At 43.2% G+C, this 12,724-nt stretch overlaps 1 protein-coding gene across 7 annotated transcripts in view; it reads left to right on the forward strand.

Moving 5' to 3' along the window:
* The window catches only part of KMT2A (lysine methyltransferase 2A), an 88,181-nt gene that overhangs the window by 63,414 nt on the left and 12,043 nt on the right, over positions 1-12,724 (forward strand). For 5 of the 7 annotated variants that reach the window (XM_048827291.2, XM_048827293.2, XM_048827295.2 and 2 more), the window contains 4 exons: positions 124-312; positions 1,673-5,984; positions 8,407-8,484; positions 12,637-12,701. In XM_048827291.2, the coding sequence (XP_048683248.2) occupies positions 124-312; positions 1,673-5,984; positions 8,407-8,484; positions 12,637-12,701 (4,644 nt within the window). The remainder of the gene's footprint in view (positions 1-123; positions 313-1,672; positions 5,985-8,406; positions 8,485-12,636; positions 12,702-12,724) is intronic. The other 2 variants (XM_075122254.1, XM_075122255.1) reach the window with 1 other exon arrangement.

Genomic DNA, 12,724 nt, shown 5'->3' on the forward strand with positions numbered 1-12,724 from the left:
GTCAGTGGTTTTATGTTTTGTTTAAAAAATGTATCTTGACTTCTCTGAGTGAAACTTGACAGCAACAGATGCTCCAGGGTTTTAGTTCTTAATGTCTGAATTTTTATTACTCTTACTCTGCAGCAGAAACTCTATCCAAAGAGAGTCAAAATACACCAGAAATGGTAAACCCTCCATCTCCAGATCGTCCCCTGCATTCTCAGACCTCCAGTTCCTGTTACTATCCTCTGATCGCAAAAGGTCCCAGGGTCAGGACACCAATCTATCCCCTAACACAGCGGTCTCCTGGGTCTAGGCCTTTGCCCTCTGCAGGTATTGTGCTGCTTTTCTTTTGTTGTTTGTTTGTCTGTCTCGTGCTTTGTTTCTCAGAAGTTCTGCTCACTTTAGATGCTCAGTTTGCTTGTTGTGGAGATGATAATGCAAAATGGGACATGAGGGAAGAAGAGAGATTCTGGGGGATGTGCAGGAGAGATTATTTTTCAAGAACTGCATACTCAAAACAAAAATCTGCCCAGGAAAAGGCTCTAGAATTGTAATAGCTCTCACCAGGGATCATAGTTCTGGCTTATTAAGGTCCCAAAAACTTTAAATGGCACTTTTTAGCGAGACTCAGAATTGCAATGTCTTGGGTGATCTACTATTTTTGTGTGGTGACCATGTGTTCTTTAGATTCTACAGATGCTTTTTACAGTGGAAAGCATAGCTGCCTCTGTGGCAGGAATCTTTCTGAAATTCTTACCCCGGTTTAGATTAATTCCAAACAGATCTATTCAAGTAGAATATACTCTAAAAAGAGGTCAAATATTGAGTCACAATTTGTTTATTTATTTATTTTTTAAACTAAAACATTCAGAGAAGTCTACATAAAGCAGACTGTTTAGAAATCTTAGAGGAGGGAATTTTGCCTAGTGATTTTTGGAGCAGGAGATTGGAACTCGGAACTCTCCAAGATTTTATTCTGAGTTTTGCCACCAAGACCAAGTCACTTCACCATTTCTTCGTGCCTCGGTCTTTGTCTTCTCTAAAATGGTTAGAAAGTTTTCCTTTACAAAGTTGAGGACTAAAGTTTATAAAAAGCTTTGAAATCCTTTGGATGAAAGATCTATAGAAGTGTAGTTTTAGTCAAAAAGAGGGGGCATACTTATTGAATTCTTTCCAAAGTGTTTTGAAAACCTACATTAAGCATCAGTTCAAATTTAGTTTTAAAGACAAAATAGTAATCCTCTTCAGTTGTCCTGAAGCTAGTATGCTCTGACATGCTATTAACATGTGTAATGTTGCCAGCAGTGAGGGGTAGCAGGTAAAATAACACTTCTGAGTTATTTTGGAGTCATTTGTTTAACTTTTGTGGTGACTTTGTAAATCATAATTAGTTCTTGAATTCCAGACTTGAAATTGTATAGCATCGAACCCTATAGGGTATAATTCAGAAATTATCAACGTTAGCGTCAAAAGATGCATAGCTGACTATATTGGATGTTTACAAAGAGTCTGGTTTTTGGGGAATACATATCTTCAGCCTTATTTTTTATTTGACAGTATTTCTAAAATGTTTTGTTTGTTGAATTTCTTAGGTATGTGCATCATTTGTATAATCAAATTGCATGTATGTGTTGGCTATGTGATACCTATATTGTTTCACTGTATTTTTTTCCCTGCTTGTCCTCTTCAGGAAGTCCTACGCCAATGACCCATGAAATAGTAACAGTGGGAGACCCTTTATTATCATCTGGACTTAGAAGCATTGGCTCTAGGAGACAGAGTACCTCCTCTTTGTCACAACAGCAGTCAAAACTCCGAATGGTTTTTCCCACCAGAGTTGGGAACTCTTACTCCAGACACACTGTGCCTGGAGTATCTAGTATCGGATCCTCATCAGAACATGAATCAAGCGCAAAAAATATAGACAGCTTCAAAGGGTCAGTGAATTTAAGCGCTTCAAGTGCGTTAGCTCAAAATAGCCCTAACTCTTCAAGCTCTCCAAGAATGCTAGCTACAAGTGGAAGTAAAACTTGTCATTTGGGTGGATCTCAGTCTTTAGAAATAAAACACTCTACCAGTTCAGAGTTGATGTCCAAAAGTACATCTTCAAAGGGAGAGAAGACAAAATTGTCGAGTTCAAAGGACTCAGATTCTTCAGCTCATATTTTTGCTTCACCTGGGAATACTAAAATGTCCACCCAAGTGCTTAGTACATCAGGCATAGAATTAAACGTTAATAAAAAGGGAACTTTTCAAGAACCTTCTTCTGCAACACTTTCTTCCAAAGATACAATGCCCTTTCCATCTTTTCATCAGAGAGGCCCAAGGAAAGATAGAGACCTACATATGGACCTCATACAACCAGAAAAAATCTCTTCTGTTGAAGACATAGATGGAAAGAACTTAAAGCCTGCTGGAATAAGTAGCAGGTCTTCTGCATCAAGTGAGCATGTGGTTTCCGCTTGCAGAGACAGACGACAGAAAGGAAAAAAGTTAACAAAAGACACTTTCAAAGAGAAACATTCTGTAAAAACTTTTACAGACTCAAATCAAGTGACAGCCAGTGATGAAGGAAGCTTAAAACCAGAATTTATCAATCAGGTTTTGGCAACTGAACAGATTAGTCAGAGGTTGTGTAGTAATGTTTCTGCTGAGAAAACTGGGGATAAGTCTCCACCTGCACAAGGGGCATCTAAAGCTCCATTGGTGCAAGTTGAAGTGGCCTCCAAGGAAGTGCAGGCTCCTAGAAAACGCACAGTTAAAGTAACCCTGACTCCTCTCAAGATGGAAAGTGAAAGCCAATCTAAAAATGCACAGAAAGAAAGTGATGCCGAATCGCAGAGTAAGGGTGCAGAACCAACTGCTGTGACAGAACTGTCTTCAACTTCTGGAAGCCAAGGAGATGTTGTTCAGGGAAGTCCAAGTGATACTCCTACCCAGGAATCTCAAAATAATTCTTATCCGAATCTGCCCGTTGAAGACAGAAACTTGATGCTTCAGGATGGAACTAAAGCTCAGGAAGATGGTTCCTACAAGCGGAGATATCCCCGGCGAAGTGCTCGGGCAAGATCTAACATGTTCTTTGGATTAACTCCTTTGTATGGTGTGAGATCTTATGGAGAGGAAGACATTCCATTCTACAGCAACTCAGCTGGGAAGAAGCGAGGAAAGAGGTCTGCAGAAGGACAAGTAGATGGTGCAGATGACTTAAGTACTTCTGATGAAGATGATTTGTACTACTACAATTTCACTAGGACAGTGGTTTCCTCAAGTGCAGAAGAGAGGCTTGGATCCCATAATTTATTCAAGGAGGAGGAGCAGTGCAATCTTCCAAAAATCTCCCAGCTAGATGGTGTGGATGATGGAACAGAAAGTGATACAAGTGTTACAGCAACAACAAGAAAAGTAAATCAGGTAACCAAAAGAAGTGGCAAAGAAAATGGGACTGAAAACTTAAAGCTTGATCGAGCTGAAGAAGCTGGAGAGAAAGTACAGGTCACCAAGAGCTCTACTGGCCATAAAACTGACCCAAAGATTGATAATTGCCATGCTGTAAGCAGGGTTAAAACACAGGGTCAGGATTCCTTGGAAGCTCAGCTGAGTTCCTTGGACACAGGCCGTAGAGCTCATGCTAGCACACCCTCAGATAAGAACTTATTGGATACTTTTAACACAGAACTGCTAAAATCAGACTCTGACAATAACAATAGCGATGACTGTGGAAACATTCTCCCTTCGGACATCATGGACTTTGTACTAAAGAATACACCATCGATGCAGGCTTTAGGAGAAAGCCCGGAGTCATCTTCATCTGAACTTCTAACACTGGGGGAAGGGCTAGGTCTTGATAGTAATCGTGGCAAGGACATGGGTTTGTTTGAAGTGTTTTCTCAACAGCTGCCAACTGCTGAACCAGTGGATAGTAGTGTTTCTTCCTCTATATCGGCAGAGGAGCAGTTTGAGCTGCCTTTAGAACTTCCATCAGATCTCTCCGTTCTAACTACTCGTAGTCCTACTGTGCCCAGCCAAAACCGCAACAGGCTTGCTGTAATTTCAGAGTCTGCACTCTCATCTTCGGGAGAGAGGTCTATATTGGCTTTACCTTCCACAGAATCTGGAGAGAAGAGAGTTACAGTCACAGAAAAATCTGCCTCTGGTGAAGGGGATGCAACTCTTTTAAGCCCAGGGGTAGACCCAAGCCCTGAAGGACATATGACTCCTGATCATTTCATCCAAGGTCACATAGATGCAGAGCACATAGCCAGCCCACCTTGCGCCCCAGTAGAGCAAGGACATGGCAGCAACCAGGATTTAACTAGGAACAGCGGTACTCCTGGGCTCCAAGTGCCAGTCTCTCCTTCTGTTCCTCTTCAAAACCAAAAATACGTTCCAAACTCCACTGACGGTCCTGGTCCATCTCAGATCTCTAATGCTGCAGTACAGACAACCCCACCCCACCTAAAACCGGCCACTGAAAAACTTCTGGTAGTCAATCAAAATATGCAGCCTCTGTATGTCCTCCAGACTCTTCCCAATGGTGTTACACAAAAAATACAGCTGACTCCTTCTGGTAGTTCCACACAGAGCGTAATGGAGACCAATACTTCAGTGCTAGGGCCCATGGGAAGTGCACTTACATTGACTACGGAATTAAATCCAAGCCTGCCATCATCTCAGTCTTTATTCCCCCCTACTAGCAAAGGACTGCTGCCTATGTCCCATCACCAGCATTTGCATACCTTTCCCACAGCTACTCAGAGTGGTTTCCCACCAAATATTGGCAGTCCTGCATCAGGTCTCCTTATTGGTGTACAGCCACCTCCTGATCCTCAGCTTTTAGTGTCTGAAGCAAGCCAGAGGACAGACCTTGGCACTACAGTTACCACCCCGACCTCTGGCCTTGGGAAGAAAAGGCCAATATCCCGACTGCAGTCCCGAAAGAATAAAAAGCTAGCTCCGTCTGGAACCCCTTCTGCCATAGCGCCTTCTGAGATGGTTTCCAACATGACTTTGATTAATTTTGCTCCCTCCCAACTTTCCAACAGCCCATTAGATTTGGGGACCCTTGGAAATTCGACACCCCATAGAACTGTTCCCAATATTATTAAAAGGTCTAAGTCTGGAGTCATGTATTTTGAGCAAGCGTCTTTGCTGCCCCAAGGTGTGGGAGCAGCCCCTGCTGCGGCAGTTGGCACTTCACCCAGCATTATTGGACCAGAGGCCGGCCACCTCACGACAGGGCCAGTGCCGGGACTAGCATCAAATTCATCAGTGCTGAATGTTGTGTCCATGCAGGCCACAGCAGCACCTAGCACTGGTGGGTCAGTACCTGGCCATGTTTTGGGACAGGGTTCTGTAACATTAACTAGCCCTGGATTGTTGGGAGACCTTGGCTCAATAAGCAATCTTTTGATCAAAGCCAGTCAGCAAAGTCTTGGTCTTCAGGAACAGCACATGACTTTGCCACCAGGTTCTGGGATGTTTTCACAACTGGGGACGTCACAAACTCCAGCTACAGCAGCAATGACAGCTGCATCAAGCATATGTGTATTGCCTTCAGCACAGACTATGGGCATGACAGTTGCTCAATCATCCACTGACCCAGAAGGTCCTTATCAGCTTCAGCATATGACACAACTTTTAGCCATCAAAAATGCTTCTTCTCAGCTGGATCTTGCCACTGCTTCAGCACCTCAGTTGTCAAGCTTTCCACAGCTAGTGGACATTCCTAACAACACAGGACTCGAGCAAAGCAAGGTTTCCTCAACTGTAATGCATGCCAGTTCAGCTTCGCCTGGAGGCTCCCCATCATCTGGCCAACAGTCTGCAAGCAGCTCAGTGCTTGGTCCCACAAAAATGAAGCCAAAAATTAAACGAATTCAACCGCCTTTAGACAAAGGGAATGGAAAGAAGCATAAAACTCCTCACATGTGGACCAGTCCCCCTGAAGTACACATTCCAGACAGAGGGGCCAATGCTGTATCCCCAGTCTCAACTGCAGGGTAAGAGAAACATGTGTTTGCTTTTGTGTATGCTTGAGGTTTTGTTACCGTGGTAAAAAACTGGCTCTTGTTGCACTGGTCCCCACATCAAATTTCCTTTTTATCTTCTCATAGTGAATCCTTTAGTAGTAAATTCTAGAGTAGCATTCACTGCCATCAATGGACATCTGGACAGGGAAAGCAGATTTCTAAAGAAATCAACACACAGTCTTTGCCTTAATTCATGATGGACAGCCCTGACAGATTTTTGGTAACCATTTATTTGGGGGAGCAAAGTTGTTTGCGAACATGGTACCTCTAGCTGTGCTATAATTTAGTTAGTGGTTAGCTATCATGTTGATAGGTGCTTTGGATCTATCGATATATACTTTTAATCCTAAAATCTGGCAGCATTTGGCCTGATTAGAACTTGGATTGAAACTCTGCAAGGAAGACATGGTGGTTATAGGAAATGGTGGTGGTCTGAGGAGGTTGCAGTCTTCCAAGCCAGTACCAAGAGATTGCTCTGGTATGTTCCTACAGAAGTACTATGCTGCTTGCGAGACCAGCTTTTTAGGTAGAACTTAAAACTGAGCCACTGACCAGTTGTAATCACTTGAAGATCCCATGGTACTTTTTTGCAAGAGGAGAGTTGGTCCCTAACATCCTAGCCAAATTTCTAATTGGATTATTACAGTCTGCCTTCCCACATTCCCCTGCTATTTCAAGTGGCAATGGGATTCTGCACACCCTAATTGTTGTGTGGTATTGCTGTGTCCTGTTTCACTTTTAGAAATGTCTATATTTTAGTGGCTGGTGAAGTGGTATCCCTACATATAGTTTGTAAATTGTTTTGAATTCATTCTGCCCTATATTTTGCCCTTTCGCTTCTCTTTCTTGAATGCCATGGTCCAATTTTAAAATGTCACGGGAGTAGAATACTCCCCATTAAATATTGTTAATAGTATGTTAATGCTGCTGAGATTTAATTATATGGTTAATTGTGTGTTAATGCTTCTAGAGCCTTGGACAGATGTCTTTTTAGTTGTTTAATTAATTAAAGGGTTAAAGCTGTATGCCAGTTAATGTCAGTAATCACACTCCATTTTCATCATGCAACTGAGTTTTCTCTCTTTCCTTTGGAAAGAGGAATCACAAGTTATAGGGAATGTTTATAGAATTTAAGGCCAAAGAACTAATTAGATAATTTAGTCAGATCATATATATTACAGGCCAAATAATTTCACCCCATTACTCCTGTACTGAGCCCAATAGCTTGTGTTTGACTAAAACATCTTCATTAAAAGCAATCAGTCTGCATTTGAAGAGAGTTTACCACTTTCCTTGGTAGCTTGTTTTGATGGTTAAATGCCCCCACTTTTTAAATATTTGTTTTCTAACTTGAATTTGTCTGGTTTTAACTTCCAGCCAATGGTTCTTGGTCTTCAGGAACAGCACATGACTTAGCCACCAGGTTCTGGGATGTTTTCACAACTGCCAGTTAATGTTAGTTTATAGAATTTAAACCTATTTTAAAGAGCAGTTTATTACTTGGTATATTCTCTCAGTGGAGATACTTATACACTGTAATCAAGCCAACTCTCAATCTTCTTAAGTCCTTTCCAGTCCTATATTTATATAATTCTGTGATTTATTTTGATAAGCTAAACAGACTGAGCTCAAGTGTCTCACTGTATGGCAATTTCTTTCCAGTCTTTGAATTGAAGTAGCATGTGTCTTGGTGATTTTACTTGAGGTGCAGATCTGTAGGAAGAAGGGAGAATAAGGACTGTGGACCTGGGTGCTGAATGTGACACTTAACGTTTTTGTTCAGAAAGTCCCCAAGTATTCTCTCTGTGTGACATTGCCAGCAGTCCATATGATAAGGGATTTGACCAAGGGCAACCCAGCAATCCACTGCAGTTCCTGGAGGTCAAGGGACCTGCCCAAAAGTACTGGGCAGGTCCCTTGACCTTTAACTCCGATTAGTTGGATCATATGACTCCGGTCAGATGACTCAGTTCTACAGTTCTTTGATGTTTTTAACTCAGTACTGTAAGTCTGTTTTGAAAAGCAATTGATCCACAATCTTTTAGACATAATTGGTCTTCTATTTGTAAATATTTTAGGCTATTTTTTTTGCCAGCATACCATCCTTTATGGAGTGACCCATGGTTCCATGCTTATGGTTATGCAAAAACATCCTTGTAAAGATCCTAGAGTACTCCATCCCTTTAAAGTGCAAGTCTTGAATCTGACCTAAAGCACTAGCAATTTGATCTACTTTCTGTCCTCTGGCTTCACAGTAGCATTTGTTCCTATTTTTGTAGTTTGCTGAAATGGTGAATCACTTATGGCAGGTCCCACTAGATCCATTATTTCTTGGTTACAGTAAATTCTTATTGTATAGTCTTTTGAATTATCCCAAATCTTTCTGTTCCAGGACTCCTGCAGTGAAGGCAGACATTCAAGATACAAGTATAGATCAGCTACCACAAAAGCCATCTGGGCAGCCTGCAGGGTAAGTATTAAAACAAACCTTTCCCATTAGGTTTTGCTGGTTTATATTCAGTACCTTATAAACAAAATAAAACTCTGTTCTTCCTCCTTGTACTTGTTGCTGTTGTTGTAAATTAAAATACCCCGGTAGCTTTCAGTCTGGAATGTATGTCACTTGTTAGCCACAATATTAAATCCTTGTTTAATCTAGTAGAACAAGATTCATTGTAATAACATAATCAGAGCACATGTTACAGTGATAAATGTCACAGAAATAAACGTTAATATATAAGAATTTTTTCATTTTCAGTTGAAACCAGCTGATTTTTGAATACTTGATTCAGGAGTAAATGCTTAGAAATAGTTGCATACTTGTGGCTTTTAAATGTTATTTGTAATTCTTTTTTTAGGGCTGGTAAAAACTACCAGGTTAGCAACCCTACAGGTCAAAATCTGATATCCACAGAATGGATACAGTAGTGCAAGCTTTCCCCAGTCTTCTTCAGTTGATTGCTTTGCTTCATTCTAGAGATGAGTTCAAGACTGTCATCCAGGGGCCAGTTTGTGATGGATTTTGTCAGGTGGATTGTTTCCTCTGGGGACTGACTACCTCTTTTTAAAAATCTACTCTCAGTTCTTTAGTGGAAACGTTTGATAGTTGTCCGTGTCCTGGTTGTGATTGAGTCTTAAAGGAAGACACTTAAACTGCAATATTAAAGAACAATTCTAATCTTCAAAAATAGATCTACTTAACTGGACACTGTCAAGTTGAAAACCACATTTCTGTCTGAAAACTTTGGGGCCTGATTAATTGTTGCTGTTATTCCAGATTTAAATCAGCATAAGGGGTTGTCTTCACTAGCAAGTTAACATGAGGTGGTCGTAATAACTCAAACCACTTATGCACACCCACCTACCCACAGAAACAGCCCCACCCACCTGTCACTCATGTGATGACCTGTGTGTGGTGTAGGCAGTAAAACAAGTTAGCTGTCATGACTTGAGGTAATGGGACAGACCTTGAGCTTCCCTCAAGAGCCACTAACTCCACCTGTCTATAACGTGGCCACAGGCCAGTGTCATAACACAACAGTTGAGGGCCTAGGGTTGCCAGGTGTCTGGTTTTCAACTGGAACGCCTGGTCGAAAAGGGACCCTGGTGGCTCAGGTCAGCAGTGCTGACCAGGCCATTAAAAGTCTGGTTGTCGGCGCAGGCAGGCTTCCTACCTGGCTCCGCATGACTCCTGGGAAGCTGCTGGCATCTCCTTCTGGGTCCTCGGTGGAGGGATGACCACAGGGGTTCTGAGCGCTGCTCCCCCCTCCAGTGCCAGCTCAGCAGCTCCCACGTGGCCAGTGGGAGCTGAGGGGGCAGCGCATGCGGGCAGTGCCCAGATCCACGTGGTCGCGCTTCCACCTAGGAGCCAGAGGGAGATGTCGCTGCTTCTCGGGAGCTGCCTGAGGTAAGCGCCGCCCGGAGCCCACACGCCCGCCTGCGCCCCAACCCCCTGCCCTGAGACCCCTCCTGCACCCCAAACCCCAGCTCCACTCCAGAGTCTGCACCCCCAGCCAGAGCCCTAACCCCCTCTTGTACCCCCAGCCCAGAGTCCCCTCCTGCACCCAAATCACTCACTCCTGGCTCCACCCCAGAGCTGCACCCTCAGGCGGAACTCTCACCCCGTCCCACATCCCAACCCTCTGCCCCAGCCCGGAGCCCTCTCCAGCACCCCAAACCCTTCATCTCCATCCCTACCCCAGAACCCGCAGCCGGAGCCCTCACCCACCTCTCGCACCCCAGCCTGGTGAAAATGAGTGAGTGAGTGAGGGTGGAGGGAGAGCAAATGACAGAGGGAGGAGGATGGAGTGAGCAGGGGGCGTGGCCTCAGAGAAGGGGTGAGGCGGCGGGGAGCAAGGGCGTTCGGTTTTCTGCAAATAGAAAGTTGGCAACCCTCTGAGGGTTATTAGTCCTCCAGTACCTGCCCACCATCCTTTGGGGCTACTACCCTATGGCCTTTTCTTGCTGTCTATTTCCTGACCAGGAGTCCCATGCCACGACATCTAGGCCTGCTGAGCCTTTGTTCTTCACAGTCACACTCAGCTGCCAGTACCAGCAACTGCACTGATCTATCTTTGGCATAAAGCTCAAGTTTTTTTTAGAATGGCCTCGAAGAAGAGGCCTCTCAGTGTTCTGCCAGTTGCTTGGAAGGAGCTTCTCACACAACTCCGGGAGTGTGGCCCACTCTTAGTTGTCTCATGGCTGCTTGGTGATGTAGTCTCATCACTCAGTGCTTGAGGGCCTGATCCGGAACTGCCAATCAGTTGCTCTGCATGAAGCTTTTTGCTCTCCTTGAGAAAGCATACCATCACTTCTGCATGGTGACAGGCTGCTGCCCACCATGCCATATGCCCTGCTTCTTCCTATTTTTGCCAAAATGAGAGTTGCACTAGTGCCAACACCTGCTATAGATTGTTTTTCTGAGTTAGATCCAGGCCTTGCCTCCAAGTTGGAATGAAGGAAATGGACAGAAATTTTGAGTGCACCAAGCCAGAACTGATTTACTTTAATGACTTGTCAGGTTCATACCACTTCTGCCCAGGATCCCCAAAAGGCACGGATAGGTTCTCTCTCAGTACACCGAAAACGTTCATAGAATTGCACGGTGGTGCTATGAACCATGAGATGTGTCCCAGGTCCCAGGAAGTCTTAGTGCTACACACAAGTGAATAGAGTGCGGGTGTGGATAAAGGCCACTACAGCCCCTCTGCTCCCCCAAGCTTGGTGGCTGTTCTGTAGCGAGGCCGCTCACCGTTGTGAAATGCGTACACGGTGGAAATAACGAGGGTGAATCAAGTTAATTCTGTAGTGTGAATGCATGCTAAGTGTTATAATAGCATAAAGCTGAAATTATGCAACGGTGAATCAGGCCCCTTGTACCTACTGTAGTTACAGGTAACATGAAAATTTCTGTACTGAAATCTAAAAACTAGTTTTTTTCCTTTTCCAGCTTGTATCCTTTGTGCATGGATTCATAGGCTATGTCTACACTGTCAATAGAATGACAAAACTTTTGTCTTTCAGAGGTGTTAACATTCACCCCCTCGCCCCCCGAAAGACACACGTTTTGCCACGACAAGTGCCTGTGTGAAGGAGAGCGCTTCTGCCGACAAAGCTAACGCCGCTTGTTGGCAGTGGAAGTTTTTTGTCGGCAGGAGAGCCGACAAACAGTGGCTACACTGTGCAATTTTTAACGGCTAAAAGCTATGTAGTGTAGACAAGCCTATAGATTTCAAGGCCAGAAGAGACTACTGTGTGACTTCCTATATAATACAGGCCATAGAACGCCTCCAAAATAAGTCCTAGAGCAGATCTTTTTAAAAAAAAATCCAATCTTGATTTAAAAATTCTCAGTGATGGAGAATCCACCACGTCCGCTGCTAAATTGTTCCAGTTGTTAATTATTCTCACTGTTAAAAATGTACACCTTATTTCCAGTCTGAATTTGTCTACCTTCAGCTTCCAGCCATTGGCTCATGTTATACCTTTCTCTTTTAGATTGAAGATCCCATTATTAAGTATTTATTTCCCATGTGGATACTTATAGACTGTAATCAAATCACTCCTTAAACTTGCCTTTGAGCTCCTTGAGTCTGTCAGTATAAGGCATTGTGAAGTTCTGGGGTGTAATCAACTTTTGTCTAGTTAGGGCAGTGTGGTTCGTGGTTTATGGATTACATACATTTCACCATGATATCATTGACCAGTGAGTTATTAGTTTTCCAATATAACTCTCAAGGCATATTTTGTACAAAGATTATTACGGTAATGTGTAGGGTGTGAATACAGAGGTACTTTCAGTCACAGGCATGCAGTTTGGTTCACTGTTCTCTTGCACAGTCAGTTTCTTCCTTTCTGAAAGGATCCTTATAAAAATCTACCAGAGAACTGAAAAACTCTTATAAACATATTTGGAATAAGAGTATTATTTAAACTGTGTTCTGTTAGAAACTGGAAATTTTTATATGTAATCAATTTAAAAATGTTCAAGTTGACATTGTCTCTGTGAAACACAAACCACCCCAACTGGTTAGATGGATCAGCCAAAGAAAAAAACAGGAGCTGCCTTCTGAGGGGGGGTTTATTGCCGAGCATGATATTTCATTTTCTCCCTTTCCCCAAGGCAAATGGCAATTCTTACAGAGCCACAGTCAGTGCAGAACACAGCAAATGAGCAAGAAAATACAGGTATGTCGCTTCTTCCAAAAATA

Source organism: Caretta caretta, chromosome 22, assembly GCF_965140235.1.
Source record: "Caretta caretta isolate rCarCar2 chromosome 22, rCarCar1.hap1, whole genome shotgun sequence".
Classification (NCBI taxonomy): Eukaryota; Metazoa; Chordata; order Testudines; family Cheloniidae; genus Caretta; species Caretta caretta.